The following is a 20,848-nucleotide window of genomic DNA, read 5'->3' as shown; positions in this document are numbered from 1 at the left end:
TGTTGCACATACATAGGATTTTACTAGACACTATGGTAACCATTAGAAGGACTGAAATGGGCATCACAGCTCCTTAGGGAACAACACAGGAGTGAGACTGAATGAGGGATTCATAGGAAGGATCAGGATTTGTTGGCTAGAGTGATAAATAGGTATTGATAGATTTATAGTCAGACAGACACAAGTGGATAACTGGAGGAGGCAAACTGTTTAATGCTAGGTTTAATGCTAGGCATTTGCAACTGTTTTTTATGTCAGTTATGGACCAGTGACAGCTTTCCCTTAGAGTGATTGTGCTCCAATGTCACTGTATCTAATACATTAAATACCATGTTACAGTCAGGCTGGGAATTTGCCTTTGCCAATGAGGTCAAAATATGATGTCCTGTGGCTACTAGCCATGGGTATAGGTAACAAGCTTGAAGAGACAGTTAGAGACAGTTACACTATGTTATGGGATAGTCTGATCCTTTTTACCTTCTGCTTCATCCCTGTCGCTGCTTCTTGGTCTTTTCCACCTTTGCTCTTCCTTCTTCTCATACAAGAGCCTCTGTCTCCTCCTCTCCCTCTTCCTCCTTCTCCTCTCCCTTGCTCGCTCTGGTCTTTGGTGGGGTCTTTTGTTGTTTATCTCTGGGCTTTGCTCCCTCTTTCTCTTAACCCTCTCACGTGTTTCCATCCTGCTGTCCTCCTCAAGATGAGATCTTATTTGCTTGATCATATTGATTGTAGAGTCCATCCTGGATAAGTTCTTTTCTTCTCACTGTAAAAAAAATCGCTCTGGAAGACGCTAAAATCTCCAAAATCTCCAAATGCTGGTGCAGCAAAGACAACCAGGCTCGTTGCAACCAACTGTTACTTTGCAAGGGATGATGGGTATATAACAGGAAATGCGCATACCATGTGACCAACTGCCATTTTGCTGCACCTGAATGTTACAGCACATGTACACTGCAGGCCAATGCAGATTAACAGAGCATAGTATAATAGGAAAACATATCTGAGGAAAATAATTATTATTTATTTACAGCTAATCCTGAGATCCTGGTAAATCTTATATCACTACATCAGATGGGATCATAGAAAAGAAAATTAGGAAAACAAGAGTATTTCCTAAAGAAGGCAGTGTTACACTGGTGAAACATTCACTTTCATCCAGAGTTAAGGTGGCCATACACGGGCCGATAAAAGCTGCCGACAGACCGTGTCGGCAGCTTATTGGCCCGTGTATGGGGGCCCCCGACGGGCTTCACCGATCGAGATCTGGCCGAAAGTCGGCCAGATCTCGATCGGATGGTACAGAAAATCCCGTCGGATCGGGGCCGCATCTATTCGTTGATGCGGTCCCGCGATCCGACCGCCCGTTTGGGCATCATTAGGATCCGATCGTTGGGCCCTAGGGCCCACGATCGGATCAGCCGATATTGCCCACCTCAAGGTGGGCATATCGGAGGGAAATCCGCTCGTTTGGCGACATCGCCAAACGAGCGGATCTCTCCATGTATGGGCACCTTTAGAATACTCAACAATTGTTTGTGAAGACTGGGCAGTGTTGTTGAGTTTGGTTCTCAGGGAGATTTCAGGTAATCCTATGGGTCAGCAAATGAACACAAAAATACTTTTATTATGTTTAGTATCCAGTATAGAAAGGCTTTTCTACTCACTTAGCAACTGATAAGATGACAGGGCTTATAGGTCAGACTGCCATTATTATTTAACACGCAAGCATTATAGGGATGTTTAAAGTCGGCCCTGACAATTCTAAGGGTTTTTCTAGATCTTTAATAGAAACAGTTTATTTTTTACCACAACTCGAAGTCTTGTTACACCAGCCTACAAAGCCCAGGGGGTGGGGGTGAAATGAAGTCTTACTGAATTGTAGCCATCTTCCTGTATATACCGTATATACGGTTCTTTCCACTTTGATTATTTGGGATTCTGCAACAGAATTGTCATTTTGATTTTGTTTGGTACGATTGGGCCACTAAACCCTCTAGCGAATTATGTTTAAATTAGAGCAAGTATTTTAGCCTCACCAGCATTGCGTATTTTCTGGAGTGAAATGCGGTGGCATAGTTTGTTCTGATAATTATTTTTCTTATAAAGGGTTATTTACTATGATCCTGTGTGCTCCATGTGCCCTCAACCTTAGGGGTGTGGTTAAAAACCACTTGCTTTGTCTGGCTCCACTCTATACCTAACACTGAGTTTGAAATCTTGTGCAAGGTGCAGAGTGCAGCACTGGTGGGTGCAAGACAGCTTTATGGCAATGTATATTTAATCTGAAAAACATTACCTCGTAAAACTGCACTTGGTAATATACAGTATGTTTAAACACATTTATTTTATTACCTAATGTCTCCAAAAAGATGTATAGAACATTCATAACCTTGTATGTATTACAATGATTCATAAAGCTATATTGCACTTCCCCATTTCATAAAGCATTAAATTCATATAGCGACAATCAATATGCAAATTCATGAAACAAAAATCAATTATACAAATTCATAAAGCATTGCAAATAGTTCGAAGCGGTTAATGGAACCTTCTTATTGTGTGGCTGGTGTTAAAGGCACAAAAGTCTATTTAAGTCCATTCATAGCCTTATCCTCAAACGATGCAAAGTCCAAAATGTAAATAGTTGTTCCCAGGTGGCTTTTAGGATGTACCTGCAGACAATGTTACTGTGCCATCTGCAGGGGAGATCCTGGCCCCTCCACCGCCTGAGGAAACTTTGCCGCTGCTGTGTCCCCCTCCCCCACGTACTCGCCTTTGTGCTCAAGAGAGGGTCGAGGGTCATGAGGAACCAGTTATTGAAGGTTTCCTTCTTAATAGTCCCAATTCTAGTAATACAACTAATGATGCATGGTTCACACATGAGGAAATTCAAGAGACTAGAACATATTAAGATAAAGAAAGGTGCAGGGCCAGATGGTATTCATCTCAGGGTGCTTAACGAGCTTAGCTTTGTGATTGCCAAACCTCTTTACTTAATTTTTCAGGATTCATTTAGGTCTGGCATAGTGCCGAGAGACTGGCAAATTGCTAATATGATGCCTCTATTCAAAAAAGGATCCCGTTCTCAGCCTCAAAATTATAGGCCAGTTAGTCTGACGTCAGTAGTAGGAAAGCTTTTTGAAGCGTTATTAAAGGATAAGAAACTGGACTTTATAGCAAATCATAATACTATGAGTGTATGCCAGCATGGTTTTATGCATAATAGATCATGCCAGACTAACTTACCAGTAATTTATTTTTATGAGAAGGTAAGCAGGGACCTCGATTCTGGGATGGCAGTGGATGGGATTTACTTAGACTTTGCAAAAGCATTTGATACAGTGCCACACAAAAGGTTACTGGCTAAATTAAGGAATGTTGGCCTGGAACATAGTATTTGTACCTGGATAGAGAACTAGCTAAAAGATAGACTACAAATAGTGTGGTAAATGGAACATTTTCTAATTGGACCAGTGTTGTTAGTGGAGTACCACAGGGCTCTGTACTAGGTCCCTTGCTTTTAAACTTGTTTATTAATGACCTGGAAGTGGGCATTGAAAGAACTGTTTCTACTTTGGCAGATGATACTAAATTGTGGAGAACTATAAGTTCCATGCAGGATGCTGCCACTTTGCAGAGTAAATTGTCTAAGTTGTAAAACTGGGCAGCAAACTGGAAAATGAGGTTCAATGTTGAAAAATGCAAGGTTATGCACTTTGGCAAAAATAATATAAATGTAAGTTTAGCACTTAGGGGCAAATTCACCTAGGGTCGAATATCGAGGGTTAATTAACCCTCAATATTCGACTGCCGAATTGAAATCCTTCGAATATCGAAGTCGAAGGATTTAGCGCTATTCCTACGATCGAACTATTCGAAGGATTTCAATCCATCGTTCGAAGGATTATCCTTCAATCAGAAAATTGTTAGGAAGCTTATGGGGACCTTCCCCATAGGCTAACATTGGCCTCGGTAGGTTTTAGGTGGCGAACTAGGGGGTCGAAGTATTTTTTAAAGAGACAGTACTTCGACTATCGAATGGTCGAATAGTCGAACGATTTTTAGTTTGAATCGTTCGAGTCGAAGGTCGAAGTAGCCCATTCGATGGTCGAAGTAGCCAAAAAAAAACATTCGAAATTCGAAGTTTTTTTCCTCTATTCCTTCACTCGAGCTAAGTAAATGGGCCCCTAAATGGCAGTGTGTTGGGAGTTTCCTTAAATGAGAAGGATCTAGGGGTTTTTGTAGATAACAAGTTGTCTAATTCTGGGCAGTGTCATTCTGTGGCTACTAAAGCAAATAGTCATTTGGACCCTAGCAACTAGATTTCAGAAACTGAAGAGCTGCTGAATAAAAAGCTTAATAACTCAAAAACCACAAATAGTAAAAAATGAAAACCAATTGCAGTAACAGAATATCACCCTCTACGTCATACTCACAATTTAAAGGTGAAGTGTGCATTATAAGCCTAGGAAAGTAGTGTTTGTGTAACACCTGCATCAGTTTATGATGAATGGTGTTAATAACTATAATATAAGAGACTCAACTTTTGTGCCAGAACATGCCTGCTCATAACTAGCCATCACAATAATACAACACAAAAGTAAGCTGTTTTCAGAAAGCCCCCACTTAAACCCAATAGGCTGGGTTTGCTTCCAATAATGATTCATTGCGTCTTAGTTTGGATGAAATACAAGGTACTGTTTTATTATTACAGAGAAAAAGGAAATAGTTTTTTAAAAATGTTGATTATTTGGATAAAAAAAGAGTCTATGGGAGACAACCTTTTCATAATTCGGAAAATTCTGGATAATGGGTTTCCAGGTAACGGATCCCATACCTGTATTTTATATTTGCCTGCTGTATAGCATGTGCACCTGTTTTGCACAGGTAAACACACATTAACTGAATTTTAGCTGCAGAAAGCAATAGAACTCTGCCTGCTTGTGTAGAGTGCAAAGCTTGGGTTAATACCTGTTTAACAATGACATAAAAGGCAGAATGACAACATTTAAAGCAGAGCAAGCTAAAGTTCAGCCTGGGCTCCACAGAGACAAAGAGAAAAGTTCTTTTTCTGAAGGTGTTAATTGACATTTAAGTGTCATTGCTCTGCCTTCCAGATGCCAAAGGAAAATACCAAAGTCATTTGCAGAGGATGCAAGGCAATGCTGGGAGAGAAAGTGTCATCAGGTACATTACATAACACTTATTCTAAGCTTAAAATAAAAATATTCATTAGTAACGTGCCATTTGTACTTACAGACAAAGAAATTAATATTCTTTCACACATTGAACTCTAGATTGAACTCTAGAGAAGGGCAATTCACCATCCATTCAACTGTGATGAATTTATATCTTCAACCAGCCTGGCTGAGAATAGAGAGACAATAGGCTATGTATTGTTTTTTAGCGGCAACATCATACTGGGCTTATATTATGCACCTAAAATTCTCAGGGTGTCTTGTTTTAAGTTTTTTGTGTGTCATTTGCATTATATCTTGAGCATTTCACGAATAAACAAACATTGATTTTAATTGCAATTATATGTATAAATAACATTACAACTATTGCAAATTTGGTTATGTACAGTATATTGGAAAGTAGCCTAGAATTTTCATTATAAATGCAACTAAAATCAGTTTTAGGTTATGGCACTCTTTAAAAAAAAAATAAAAGCATTTAGATTTTTAAAATTGATTTAGCAATTCAGATTTTTTTAAATTTTACTGTGTAAAGGTGGCCATTTACAAATACATCCACTAATTTGGTGAGGTCGCTAAATGAGGGCACCTGGGCCTGGGTTGGCTACCCACACACTCGGCCAAATTAGGCTTACCATCCATTAAACCTACAGAGACCCATTGGACAAGAAGTGTATCAATGTACCAACAGGCAGGGCCGCCATTAGAAATCATGGGGCCCCGTACAACAAAATTTTTGGGGCCCCCTGGGCCTCACCCACCCTGGTGCCCAAGCCCCGCCCACTCCACATCACACTAAAAAAGTAACCCCCCCCACACACACAAGTTATAAAAAGCTATTGACGGTCAGGGCCCCCTTATAAGTTTTAAAAAAAAAACATTGGCACCAGGGCCCCCCATAAAAGTTTTTTTTAAAAAGCATTGGTGCCAGGGCCCCCCTTAAAAGTTAAAAAAAATTGGTGGAAGGCGCCTTTAGAATATTAAAATAATACATTGGTGGCCAGGGGATTAAAAAAAACAAAACACAAATTGGTGTTCGGTAGAATTGAACTCATGGCTTCAGGACTTCAACTTCGCCTCCTTACGTGACTTTGGGTCTTTTCACCCCTTCGGGACTGTTCGGCATTTCGGCACTTCCGCAATTGGCTGTTCGGGACTTCGGCAGGGCAGCACAGCTTGGGCACTGTTAAGGGGGGCCTAGCTCTTTGGAAAAGTGCAGCCTTGCCGTGCCCCCCTTCAGGCCCGGGCCCGGTACACTTGTACCCCCTGTGCCCCCCTGATGGCGGCCCTGGTATGTAGATCTAAATGAAAGCAATTAACCCTAGGTCCCAAGCATTCTGGATAACAGGTCAAATATCTGTACAGGCCCACTGGGTTATGATGCCTTGGTCTGAAATCAAATGAAATGAAAATGTGTTAGGGTATTTTCCATATAATTGTCCCCTTGTCTGTGGGACACTAACAGAATGGCAGAGCTCAATATGGGCAGGACCAATGGCTGCAAAGCACAGTGAGGCCCTACACTTTATTTCAACTTTATAAATATATACCAACATCAATAGGTCCCCCCCAAGGCACTCTTAAACAGCAAACGTCTGCAAGGTGCTAAGTTCTGTCAAACAGACCTCTCACTGCCTACAGCCCAGATGAATCTCCAGACTAGCGTCCCATGACAATTGACAGGCGCTCCGAATGGTCACGTGGCTTGTTACTATGAGGCTGGCAGGCGTGGCGTTAGAAGAGAGAGAGAGGAGTATTTTGCACAGAGGGAATTCTGTTGCTCGGCCGTGGTGGGCGTAGTTGTGCCGCAGTTGGCTGGGGGACGGTGGACACGGTGACGTTTAGAGCATGGAGCAGCACCGCCCCTCTTCAGTCCAGTCAGTCAGTCTGTGGTCACTGGGAAGTTAGGGCTCAGTTCGCTCCTTGTTCTACTCACACGTCCCATCTTCTCTTCTCCTGCACTTTCCTCTCTGTGTGTTCAGCAGCTCAGCGCCCTTCGGAAGGGCTGCACAGATTCGGCACTATTAAGGGGGACCCGGCTCTTTAGAAAAGTGCATCACTTCCGGGCCCCCCTTCAGGCTCGGGCCTGGTACACTTGTACCCCCTGTGCCCCCCTGATGGCGGCCCTGCCAACAGGATTTTCAAACCTGCTAATTTTCTGCCAGATAAGCTGCCAACTCAGACTGAAGGCACCAAATTAGCATCCCAAATCTACCCGTTTTACCCACCTTAAGAATGTGTGGAATATCAATGTTTGTAAAAAAAAAAAATGCATTTATCCAATATTCATTTTGCTTGATTTGTACACTGAACCCTCTTACTGCAATACCAATTGTTAAAAGTCAATTGTTCTCTGTTTGTAGATACTATCAAGTGCTACACCACAGAAATAATGATTCAGCCATCAAATGAATGTTATTACATGATTTCAAGGTAAGTGAAAGCTAAAAAACACTGCCAAACATATTGGTTCTTCATCAGTACAGGTAAGGAATCTATTATGAAGAAATCTGTTTTCCATAAAGCATTACCAATGGCTAGAGTCAAACCATCTCACATAGTTCCCATTTTAAGAAAATAATTCAAAATGTTATAGTAACTTCCTTTTTCTTTGTAAAAATAAAACAGGACCTTGTACTTGATCCAAACAAAGCTTCATATTGATGAGTTTATTTAATTTGATTTTTAGCAGACATAAGATCCGGATGATCTAGATTACAGAAAGCATTCTAGATAACACATTTTATACCGCTGTTGCATGAAATAGTTGTGCCACTGTCCACCAATGGTAAATAATTAGGCTGCATTCCACTGTCCACCACTGTTTTATTCGGGCTGAATATTTCAAAGGGCGGCATATTTTAAAATGTATATTTAAATTACATATTCAAAATGTATTGCCCCTCGCTGCGCACAGCAAGCGTTTGATGCTGCCTGTTAGCTGTCCCCAGTATGATTAAAAAATAATGCTCATGCATCTCCTTAGCTAAGAGACGCTTCAAATCTGATTGGCTAGGGAGCGTATTCAGAGGAGTCAATGATGAGGCGTGCATAGCTAGATTTGCATGCATGTCATCATCCAAGGGAGAAAGGCTGCGTCCCTGAGATATGCACATTATACTGTAATTGTGCCCAACACGCCTCAAGGCTGCCTCGGGCAGCAGGGAGGAAGCTGCCTGCAAAATGTGTGACGTCACCGGAGTCCAACGCTGCAGTCTCCATAGAGTGATGTTGCTTCTACTAGACACCAGGGAGACAACTTTCAAAACTTTGAGTAAGTTATAAGTCCACCAGACTTAGGATAGAAAGCTATTCATGTTTTGCCTTTCCTTCTCCTTTATAGCTGCGTGGCACAGTCTCCCAAAACTCCATTCTGTAGTGGAATAAACCCCACTTGGCCTTGTGCTGCTTCCTAACTTAACACAATGCTTAACTACTAATTTGACCTCTAAGAAATACCAAAGTAGGCTTATTGCTGTTCCATAATTTGGAGCTACAAAAACCATTTACATTTTAACAGGATTATTTTTGTGATCCATATGGATTTATGTTAAGTTATCAAATACCCTTATACTGTCTAATTATTACAGGAAAATGCAACTCTGTAAAACAACAAATTGCTTATTGAAATAAGGAATGAGAATACAGTATATAGGAGCTTACTGATAATTCTAGATAATAGAGCCCATCTTTTTTTCCGGAATCTAGTTATGAGACCCACACACAGCCCCTTACACACATATTACCCTTTTGTCTTTAAGATTTGGATGGTAAGATTTAAGGGATGAATAAAATTATACATTTACCTGTCCTCCTAATGAGGCTTAAGGTGTTACTGTTCTAGTAATATGACCAGGCACACTGGTTGCAAACTGCTGTGTAATACATTAAATAGTTTTATTCGTTGTAACATGGCTCTAGATTTGTGAATTACTTATATTTGAAAGGTATGAAATGATTTAGAACATGGCTGCTTTTCTTATCTGGTAACAATCCCCAGCAATGGCAAGTCTTAATTTTATACAGTGGGGTGCTGACAGCAAATAAAGGAAATGGATAATACAACACAATTTGTTTCTCTTTACTTTTAGCAGCTTGTCCCATCTGTGATAGTTATTGTGGCTATACACTAGGGATGCACCGAATCCAGGATTCAGCTCGGCATTCGGCATTTTTCAGCAGGATTTGGATTCGCCGAATCCTTCTGCCTGGCTGAACCGATTTCGAATCCTAATTTGCATAAACAAAACAAGGAATTAAAAAAAGTGTTCCCCTTCCCACCTCTAATTTGCATATGCAAATTAGGATTTGGATTCAGTTTGCTTATGCATATTAGGGTTTGGATTCGGTTTGGTATTCGGCCGAATCTAAAATAGTGGATTTGGTGCATCCCTACTATACACTGAAGACTAATTTCTGTTTCTGCAGAATGAAATATTTGGAAAGCATTTTAGTGCGGCTTCTCATGGAATACTCTACCTGTAGGAGTACTTTTAGGTTCTGCATTCAGATGGCAAGCGCTTTCTTTTGGTAAGACATGGTTTTATGTTCACATTATTCACTTGAACTTCAGTTCACAGACAGACCTTTTTTTGCAAACCTTGCTGGTATAATTTAGAATTCATAGTTCAATCAACATTAGCAAGTCATCTTGGTCCAGAGACACCAAAGCAGGTTCAAACAATGATACTGCCACCACCATGTTTTATAAATAGATAAGGTTCTTCTGTTGGGATGCAGTGTTTGCCTTTCACCGAGGCAATAAATATGTTTGTGAATGTATGTATGACATACATACTGTGACATGCCACTGGCCTGCACATGCACTTTTATGGGGGAATTAGCGTTTGGTAGGCAGATAGCATAGGATTTTTGAGCTAAGAGACAGGGACACCAAGGCTTCAGACAAAAACACAGGTTTATTATGCACTGGGCATGCCCAACAAAAAGGCAACAGAAAAAATGTTCAGGTTACAGTTCAACAACTTCACTGTAGAACAAGCAGGGTACAGTTCAGCAAATACATTCAGGGTTTTCCCCCCTCTGGTCGCTCACCATCAAGGGAAACTCTCACCCTCTTGCACTTTGAAATATTTGGGCTTCACTCTCAGCCCTGCTGGCTTGCCCTCCTCAGACTCGCTAGCCTCTGCCAGTCCTTTTGTCTTTCTTTCCCCATAAGGGATTTAGGCTCCAAGCTCTGGAACTCTCTTGCTGGCAGCAAAGCTCCTTCTGCCCAGCTCTGTCTCTCACAGCCCCTCACTTCCCTGGAGAGCCCTAAACTGTGCTCACACCGCCCTTTTACATTGCCAGGTAGATCCTCTCTCAGCTGCCACTTAATTACCTGGCTGAGAGGGAATATTAACCCTACCTGAGTCGAATATTCCTTTGCAGCACATACAATGCAGTTTAAATGCACTCTTTTATGTGCCTTTTGGTCTAAGACAGTGGTGTTTCCCAAACACCCTGTCACAATACATATATACACGCATACACACACATCGCCACTGCTTCTACCAATGCATTGTTAACCTTTATGCGCCAGACAGTAAAGCACTGCGTATCTTTTTGGCTCTATATAAATAAATGATGATGATGATGTAGGCAATTGTCTCATTTACTGTTTACTTGACCTTGAGTGTCTGAATATGAAGTGACTTGATGGACCAAAAGCAAACTAAATAAATAGTAATGTCCATGTGGCCCCCTTCTAGCCTTTTAGATTACCTTTTTCACTAACTACATTGAATTATATTTTATTTTGCACTTTAAATACTTTAATACCTATATATACTTTAATAGCATTGATTACTATGTGAGTGACAAAATTATGCAGCTCTGTGCTAAATCAGTAATGTTAAAAAATTCACTTAATGTTTGTTTTTTAACAAATGTTACCAGGTTTTTGTATTAAAAAACATCACAAACTAATTTGGCTATAATAATACTATGTTAAAAAAAATATAAAACAAATATCAAGGGACTAAATTCTAACAGCTAAATTTGCCTGTGTATTAATTACCTAAATATTTTTGTTTTGCCCTATTTAGCTTTGGCTTCTGAATACGGATACATTGTTAGTGGAATCATTAAGAAAGCCAGGGACTGTAAACAATTGTTTCTTTTTTGACAATGTCAAACCTTCTACAATACGGGTACTCTACCTACCTTGCTCTAAAAACAGGAACATGGAGTAAGTGATTCCATTACTTCTTGAATTTGCTTTTTTTTTAAAAAAAAAAAAAAAAAAATCCCTTGCAGCGATAGGAAAGCAAAATTGTTGACTTTTCATAGGTGATCCAATCACCTTCAATAACATCCACGCATGTATGTAACAAAAAAGAAGGGATAGAAAAAAAACGCTCCGGTACCTCTGTAAATGACTTTGTTAGTGCCCTTACATACAGGTATAGAAAACGTTATCCAGAAAACTCCAACTTACAGAATGGCCATCTACCATAGACAACATTTTAATCAAATAATTCAAATTTTTCAAAATGATATCCGTTTTCTCTGGAATAATAAAACAGTGCTTTGCACTTGATCCTAACGTAGATATACATCCTAATTGGTGGAAACAATCATATTGGGTTTTGTTATTGGTTAACTGATTTTTTTAGTAGATTGAAAGCATGGGGATCCAAATTACAGAATGATCCCTTATCTGGAAAACTCAAGATCCTATGCATTTTGGATAACGGGTCCCATACCTATATTTTAACTTGAGATTCTTCTTGGCACTAATAAATACATGACACACACACACCCTCAGTCTCCCCCTGCCCTTGGACAGTAACTCATGTGAAACTGCCTCCTGTTCTGCTTGTGGTATGTTTTATCACAGCTATGGTGGGCATGAGTGCGATTGCATGCCCAGTAGTTACACAACTGCTAGAAGATGTACATGACACAAAATGTCTTCATTAAACTTTGATTTTAAAGAAGTGGTATACGATCTGAAAAACATCAAAACTCAAAAAAGTATTTGGAAGGTGAAGAAGCCCATAGACTAGATTTGGCTAAAAGACATCAAGCCTGCCACCACGTCAAGGTAGGCTCACTGAGCAGGTCCCTAACTACTCTAACCATCTTATTATTTCCTATTATACTATCTGCTGTGCTAACCTGACTTCTAGTAACATATGGTCCAGGGGAAGGCAAAAAACCCAACAGAAACAACTCAATAGTTTGTTACTGTCAGGGAAAAAATCCTCCCTATTATTCCTGGAACAAAATCTTTCCTATTATTCTGGAACAAACTCTGCTCCATCTATATGTCCTATGTATTCCACTAACATTTTAATTTAAATCTATAAAACAGTTAGTCCTACTTTAAACTCTATCATATTATGTTTATTTGATCATATTATCTTATGGCTTCTTCTAAAATCTTTATTATTGACTTAAGAATTATATGTTATTTTTACACCCTACTGCATGTTTGACAGTTTTCTATTCTATTTGTCGTAATAGGCAATTTTATTATATTCTATATTACATTTTTGATTTTATTATGCTACAATTTCTTATATATACCACATCTACCATTTTATCCTCTTCCCTTGTAGTTTAATTTAAAACGTCAGCCTTTAGCCTATCCTTTCATGTGTTACCATATTTTATATTATGTTTGTTATACCTTATGTGATCTTCCAACATCTTGTTATTTAGTGAACTATCCTATTTAATCTTCTAATATCCTATCATATTCAGTATTATATGACTGTTGTCATTTTCCACTGTTAGATATTTTTAATATTTAATCAATCTATTTCCTGTTAACTATATACTGTATAGTATATATATATATACACATACACTCTAAAATACTCTTATATATTTGCTACTTTATATATACTCATATATATACTCTTATATATTTGCTGCTTTATACTTGATATCATATATATTGATATGTATTTATATATTGATATTTACTTATATATTTATAATATTTATTGATTTTATTTATATTTCCATGTATCTCTGCATTTACATTTCTACTATTACCCTAATTCTAGTTTGATTTTATACTATCTGTTTTATAAGAGCCCTTTAGTTATATCATTTAGCCAAAACTTATATAACCAAAGGATCCCAGCTCTTGTAATCATTTTAAAATACTTACCACCATTTAAAAATTCTTACATCAGCTCCTCTTACACATTTATATGAGGGTTAGAGAGGGTAGCTTAGTAAGTCCATACAGAGATACAACTGATGGTAGGCCAGACCCAATGTTTTCACCTGAAGAAGTAGAGCCAGTAATCCGTTGAAGGGACAGGTGAAGCTGATGGTAGTTCTGGTGAATTTCACAGATGGAAGTATAGGTGATGAAATAGCTTTGATGGAAATGCAAGATGGACTTGATGGTAGTTCCATAGACTTTGAGTTGGCTGCTGAGCTTTATGTAGCAATGATGCATTAGATGAAGCTGATGGTAGAGCTACAGATGGAACTGTTAATTCATACAGCAGACTGGTGGGTTTTTATACAAATGAAGCAGTTTTTCAGTTTTGATGGAAACTGGACTTGGAGTTGATGTATCCTCTGGGCTTATGTCTTCCAGCTGGGACTCAGATATGTGAAATCCTGAAGACTGTAGCTGTAAGTTGAGGCGGTGTCAATGTTGAGGACCTCTAAGGCACTTGCTGGAATGCTCACATCAGGATTTGGTTGCTTGAAAGAAATATAAATCTGTTACTTTTCTTTTTACATATATGGCTTAAGTTGATAAGTGTAGTGTGTGTGTGTGTGTGTGTGTGTGTGTGTGTGTGTGTGTATATATATATACAATATCAAAACAGGGGGGTTGTGGGAGCACTCTAAAGGCTTTAAAGTATATATATATATATATATATATATATATAAGTATAATAAATGCTATTGCATATGTACCCAAATAGGGGTTATTTTGTTACAAAGTTATGATCATAAAATTGATAAGCCACCATACCACGTCAAGGTAAACCCCGAATGGCGGTCCCTAACTTATTTTATTTTATATGTGCATTCTAGCATTACCTGTAATCAATGTCCATTGAACGCTGTTTTTTCACTGAGGGCTAAATCCTCCCCAGCCAGCAATCAGGCTTTTAAAGGAGAGATATTCCCAAAACAAACGCCCAATTTTAAAAGCATAGGATCACCACTAGTTTATATATATATATATATATATATGTTTGTGTTTGTGGTGCACTTCAATATCTGTGTTTCTTAAAGTATTTTAATGTGAAGGAAACACTGATTCATTGGGTGAAAAATAATGCATCATGCCAGCAGTCATGTAAAATTAATATACACTTGGTAAATATTCCTGGAATTTAGATGCATTATGTAGTGATATGTGATATTATAAAGAATTTTTGCATAGCTTGGCCCCTAACTGTACACTGTGGTTTCAGTCTTTATAACATAAAAGGTGCAATAAGGAGTTAACTCCTTGAGCTATTCCTGTTATACAGGCACATAAAGACAGAAATATTGATGGGTTATTAAAGTCTCTTGGATATCTAGTGTGCTGAACTATTACTAAAGAGTGTAGCTTGTAATCCATGGTTTCTCAATATCTATTGCAGTCATATACTTACAGGTTCTGGCTGGAAAGGTGGTTTAAGCTTTTGACTTTCTGCTTCGATCCAGTTGATAGATTTAAAAAATTGGTGTCTCCTTATATCCCCCTTGAACCCAAGCCGCTTGTATGGCTTCTTCTTTAGGAGCTAAGGGAACAAAAACAAGTGACTTACTGCTTCTAATAGAAAGCAAAACTACAGTCCATATATATGCCATATATATCCTAATCAGCTGCACTGGCACCCACCTTTTCCAGGAGATCTTGCAGTTCTGTACTGAGCTGTTCTGAATAGCTGGGCTGGCAATTGAGGATAAAATGGATGCATTTCTCTGCTTTACGGCCTTCATAAAAAGGTGATCTTCCAGTGGCCATTTTGCACAAGACAATCCCAAAAGCCCACCAGTCTACTGCTGAATTGTAGATGTGACACTGGACCATCTGAAATACAAAGAACAGATCATTCCCCATCAAATACAGAAATTCCAGTTTATAAACGTTTGTGTTTATGCCTTGATGAAATTTTGGCGTTCAAGGGTTCTGTGATCAATCTGTGGTCCAAGTTCTCCCATGAAAACTCAGTGCTCCGTGTGCACAAAAGGTAGAACTATATAGGTGCTACAACTAGCTAAGAGCCTATCGAAAGCCTTTGTTTTCACAGGTGATTCAAGGGTTAAACATGATGCTGGGATTCAAGAAGATGCTTTTAAAAACAACAGCTGAAGAAATGTATTATGATTATTCATATTTTAAGAAGGAGAAATGTTTGACCTACAATCTGTTAGGCTAATATGCAGATTATTGACCACTGAGAAACATTATAGGGAATGTGCTTCCACTACTTTCCATACTGTATAATTCTGTGCATTACATATATCAGTAATAAGTCTCTCACCTCTGGGGCCATGTTGTGCAATGTCCCAATTGATCCTGAGATGGTTTTGTTGCCAAATACGTTCTCAGCAGCCAATCCAAAGTCAGCAATCTTGATGTGTCCCTTGCTGCTGAACAGAATGTTTTCCGGTTTGAAGTCTCTGTAAGGTAAAGTACAGGTGTCACTGCATAATTCTGTTCATTCTCTACCATTCATCTAGGTCATGGTATATCTAAAGAAATAAGTCAAATCAACCCAAGTCAGCAACTAGTTCACCCAAAAGACCCAACCCCAAAACACAAGAAGAGTAACATTGTGTGTGCAGTGCAGTGAGGAGTGCTCTGATTTGGATGTGCGGGAACCAAACAACAGTTACACCAGCATATGGAGCAGCAAAGAAGAGCCAGCTCCTCTGGTCAAAACTCAGCCGTGTACCTACATCTAAAAGAAAAAGGACACACGTTTGAAGACTGTCAAGTCCAGATTCTAGACCGGGAGAGTGACTAGTTCAAAAGAGGTGTTAATGAACCATATATGTAAAAACTGAAAACCAAGTTTGAATAGAGGCGGGGGGGTTGGGGGTGCGGCATCTATTGTCGGCCACATACAATGCGGTTTTTGGCACCTCTCCCTGTAAGGATTAATAACACTCCAATCTTGCTAATACAATCAACACCTAATTTAATGACATCATTGATTGATTGGAGCAACATTCCAGAGGATATATAGTGAAGCAAGATCCTATGTACAAGTTATTCTGAATTGAGAAAGCCCGTTGGATGACTGGTGAAACATCTTCAAGAAAAACAACAGCAAATCCAGTTGATTTGAGTTATTTCTATAGATACTGCATAATTCTGTTTGTATGGCAGAACCTATGTGGTTTCAATTCTACATAGAATAACAATCTAATGGGCATTTGTGAAGTACAAAGGTTTTGTGTGAGGGCAAACGGATGACAGCTCCCTCCTATGGCAGGATGCAAAGTGCTAAAAACATTGTAGATTGCACCAGATTTTTTTTCACTTTGCATCCTGCAATGGATTTGCAATACAAGGCCCCCAATAATATCAGCTATTAAACATATTACAGAAAGATCATATAGAAAACTGTTCTTACCGATGGATAATTCCTTCAGAGTGCAGAAATTGCAGGCCGCACACCATCTCAGCTGCGTAGTACCTTTGAAAAAAATGAGTAAAAATTGCACATAGTGGATATATATTCTTATTCTTACGCCTTTAAAAGACAAGGAAAGGCTTAATTACTTGGGTGCGAATTTTATAAGCATCCTCCAGTGACTGAATTATAATCATAATAAAAATCACATCAGCCAAGGGACAATGCTAGTGAGTGTCATGTTGCCATCTTTCTTTCTGTCCCTGGGATCCCTACTGCTGCCCTGTGCTGTTTGCATGTGCATTAGTGAAAAGAGTTTGGCTTTTAGCATCTAAGTTTAGTTTTTACTCTTCTGGAATGTGCATGTGCCATGGACTGGTGACAAGGTGGTGTCTGTCAGGGACTAGTATAGTGTTTGTGTTGCTGCTACAATCTAGCAAAATGTTGTTGCCATACTGTGTTTACTACACATTCAACATATGGCTGCTACATGAAGAAAAACACCTCCCCAGGCTGTATGTCACTTACAGTACGGAGTCCATGTCCAGATAGCCTCTGTTGTTGAGAAGATCTTGTAGGCTTCCTCCACTTGCATATTCCATCACAATGAAGGCATGCAGCTGGATAGAATTAGAAAAAGAAAGCACATGTTACATAGGTACAACTGCACAACAATATTAAAAGAAAACTAAATTCAATTTGTGACCAGCCATCCCCCCCCCAGGCCCTCTCCTGAGCTGCTGCAACCGCAGCCCTTCACCCCTATACTCCTTAGGCATAGCTGAGTACCATGGTGACTGCAACGTTCTTCTGCTTCAATTCTGCTCCCTGGTGCTGATCACCAACTATGAGCATTTGCCCTGGAACCAGGACCAGATCAACCTCCAACCCTGCTGTGTAGCTCAGCCATAATAGGGCAGGTACGACAGAGTCAAACAAATTATCTTTGGAACCACAAGTCGGACCTACTTCATGTGTTTTTATAACTAACCCTGTGTCCTGATTGATGCATTATGCAAGTACAATTCTAAGGGTTTCCTATGTTTTTCATGTATTCAAATATAAACAATAATTTAAGACAACTGCGGCAGTAACTAGGTCTCCTCTCAATCTGAACTCTGGTATCAATTTGCTGGGCCCTGTGAGTAGGGTTGCCACCTTTAAAAAAAAAAAAAAAAAGAAAAAATTACCGGGTAGTGGTAGGGGTGGGAATTAAGGGGCTGATTGTGATGCAAAAGGGAAGGAGCCGGCGGAGCGTGACTCAAATATGGGCGGAGCCACTGGGTAGTGCTGCAAAAGGGAAAGTGTACGTTTTCACCGGCGGGCAAAGGCTTTTGTAAATGGTATTACAAATTACCGGCAGCTAAATTGCCGGTAAATTTGTAATCCCGGCCCTGGCAACCCTACCTGTGAGAATTTCTTAGGGATATTCTCCTATAAGCAAATTGTACGGTCTCTCTGGAAGAGGCTACTACATCAACACACCTCACTGCAATATGACACTTAATTGTACCTGTGTTTGGAATGCTGCATGGATGTTGCACAGGAAAGGACATTTCCAAGCCAGCTTCATCACCTTCACTTCAGTCTCATATCTGTCTTTAAGCTTGATGTTTTCTTTCTTAAGAATTTTAATTGCCACTGGTTTCTTTCTGTTGGGCAATGATGCTAACATAACCTAAAAAAGAGAAGGGATAAATGATACAAAACCGCCACAATGTGCACATTTTTATTTTGTTTTGATTGTTTTAATGCTTGTCAGTTAATACGAAGTAGAGCACATGTATGAACTAAATGCTGCAATGCTATATTTAAAGTTATTTATACCATTACAATAATACAGCATTGCAAAATTAATGGAAAGTATTTTATTCTCATATTCTGATTTTATACAATAAAAATGCTTCATATCATAAAAATGATATACAGAATAGTTCATTCAATAAGCAACAGAGATCCTCTGCCAACTGCTTTGCTCCACATAAATAATAAATAAGGTCGGCCATCCTGCCATATAGGGGGTAGAATTAAATCCACAATCACAGGCCACTTTAGAGGTAGGGCTTAGCCAAGAATGCATGGACAAAGGACCAGTTTCACTAAACTTGAAGCAACTTGTTTAGAAACACAGGAAAGCCCACATAGAAGGGTCCCAGTCAGGTTCCTAAGACTTATAGGGCCAAGTAAGTTCTAGTGGCAACCCTGTATGATCTTTACACCTGTATGTGTAGAAAAAATAGTTGATCCTGCTTTTTATATCACCGTTTTAACCCCAGGGCCCTTGTTTTTGACTGTTAACTATAGGTACTTTATTTAATGGCAGATAAGTAAAACATGCATGTATTGCTCACATTGCCAAATGATCCATTGCCCAGCTCCTGATGGAAATTGTAGCTGGAAATGTCCAGTGGATCACATCTTTCTTTGTCGATGTGTGGTCTCTTCCAGGAACTTTCTCCTTCTGTTAGAAAAGAAATCCTGTTAATAATTTATATTGCAAATATACAATACATATATTATGGGCATAATACTGAGGATCTATTAATAATAAACTGAAAACAAAATTTAAGGAATTCTACAGAAACACCTCTTTAGATAGTATATACTATAAAAGGTCTGGTCATAACTTCAGGTTATATAGTAATAACTTAAAGGAGAAGGAAAGTAATTTGCCAAATGTTAGGTACCCACAAGTGATTGTATTTACTTACCTGACACCCAGTGCTCCTATCAGCAGAAACCTGCACTGGGCCGGGGTTCTTCCAGCGAGCACTACGGAACGGTCCTATTCCGGCTTCTTTCTTCACATGCACAGTAGAGCGAAAAGCCGAACTTTAATGAAAAGGCCCGCTATTTCTTTCTATTGCGCATGAGTCTGCCCCGGGAAATTTGAAGAGTGAAGAAGCAGGAAGAGGATCACTCCATGGTGCTCGCTGGAAGAACCCCGGGCCAGTGCAGTTTTTTGCTGATAGGAGCACTGGGTGTCAGGTAAGTCAGTACAATCACTCAGGGTGCCTAACATTTAGCACCCTCAGGTGGCAAATTACTTTCCTATTCCTTTAATGTTTTTCAGTAGACCAGATATCATGAGCAAAATTATGAGTGGAAAACAGTTGGTCCTAAGCATTCCACTTAAAGGACATGTAACCCCCCCCCCACAAAAAAATGTAATCAATGAACAGCCTCTTTGAAATATTAGATAACTGCCTCTCTGGTTGTTAAAAGGTTAACAGCAAGGCTGCAGCATCAGCTTAAAGGGCAAGGATAGTTAAATTAAAGAAGTAGACTAGAAATGTTGTACATTATATTTTGGGGTTCTGTACCAGCCCACGGCAACCACAGCCCTTTAGCAGAGAAGATCTGTGTCTCTGAAGATGCCCCAGTAGCTCCCCATCTTCTTTCCTGCTGATTTATTGCACTGTGCTGCTGTCAGTTACTGAGCTTAGGGACCGACTCAAAATATACAGTACACATAGAATATAAATGTCACAATATAAGGCTGATTGGTAATTAATATGGACATGGCAGCACAGAAACCAGTGCAACTAGCAGCTGCTCAGAGCCCACTGAGCATGTGAGTGGACACACTTTCCAAGATGGTGACCCCATGTGACAAGTTTGAAGTCCTGGATCATTGCTGCTATTGAGAAGCTGAAACTTTAGGCTGGTGCATCATATAAAAAATGGAATTTTTAGCCCAGATCATTTTTAGGGTTTAGTTCTCCTTTAATTAGAAATCCTTCTACTCCTCTAACCTACCCTCCCTCAGGAATTTACTTTGGCTATTGGCTCATGAGCATGCTCATTTCTTCTCAGCTCAGATTACTAAACACACTCTCTAGTCTAACAGCCAATGAAGTGATAGCATTGCTAGTTCCCATAGAAACTCTAGTTGTCTGATCCCTTTTCTACTCTCCTGAGCTCAGCTTAACCATTAGTGTTCACCCCTAGCAGAACTTTTTATCAAAGTATGTTGTGCCTGTGTAAACCTGCATTCTCAATTGCCTGAAAGTTACAGCAAACATGTCCTGTTTATAGATGTCAATGTTACAGATGTCAATGTTACTGATGTGCTCAAGGGAAAATGGCTGC

General features: G+C 39.4%; 2 protein-coding genes across 6 annotated transcripts in view; one reads left to right on the top strand and one right to left on the bottom strand.

Annotated features, from left to right (window-relative positions):
• Positions 1–13,863, top strand: part of LOC108716899 (E3 ubiquitin-protein ligase E3D-like) — a 36,334-nt gene extending 22,471 nt beyond the window's left edge. For all 5 annotated transcript variants that reach the window (XM_041563063.1, XM_041563062.1, XM_041563060.1 and 2 more), the window contains 4 exons: positions 5,115–5,184; positions 7,559–7,628; positions 9,624–9,725; positions 13,762–13,863. In XM_041563063.1, coding sequence (XP_041418997.1) covers positions 5,115–5,184; positions 7,559–7,628; positions 9,624–9,725; positions 13,762–13,780 — 261 coding nt within the window. In that variant the 3' untranslated portion in view covers positions 13,781–13,863. The remainder of the gene's footprint in view (positions 1–5,114; positions 5,185–7,558; positions 7,629–9,623; positions 9,726–13,761) is intronic.
• On the bottom strand, positions 13,120–18,345 carry LOC108716897 (protein kinase C delta type-like). The gene is made up of 7 exons (XM_041563056.1): positions 18,270–18,345; positions 17,285–17,376; positions 16,757–16,819; positions 15,659–15,797; positions 15,013–15,204; positions 14,783–14,911; positions 13,120–13,871 (listed from the first exon to the last, which is right to left on the bottom strand). Exons 1-7 carry the CDS (start codon positions 18,327–18,329, stop codon positions 13,749–13,751), a joined length of 798 nt encoding a protein of 265 aa, XP_041418990.1. The 5' UTR covers positions 18,330–18,345; the 3' UTR covers positions 13,120–13,748.
• Positions 18,346–20,848: the final 2,503 nt, after the last annotated feature.

This window comes from Xenopus laevis, chromosome 5L (assembly GCF_017654675.1).
Source record: "Xenopus laevis strain J_2021 chromosome 5L, Xenopus_laevis_v10.1, whole genome shotgun sequence".
NCBI lineage: Eukaryota > Metazoa > Chordata > Amphibia > Anura > Pipidae > Xenopus > Xenopus laevis.
This window is presented reverse-complemented; position numbering and strand designations above follow the sequence as displayed.

Excerpts from the sequence above, each read along its gene's own strand:
- LOC108716897 (XM_041563056.1), bottom strand. The coding sequence starts at position 18,329 with ATGAAGCTGGCTTGGAAATGTCCTTTCCTGTGCAACATCCATGCAGCA. Across the intron at positions 16,820-17,284 it reads CTGGACATGGACTCCGTACT|GTACTACGCAGCTGAGATGG; the intron begins GTAAGTGACATA and ends TTTTTTTCAAAG. Across the intron at positions 15,798-16,756 it reads TCTGAAGGAATTATCCATCG|AGACTTCAAACCGGAAAACA; the intron begins GTAAGAACAGTT and ends TTTACCTTACAG.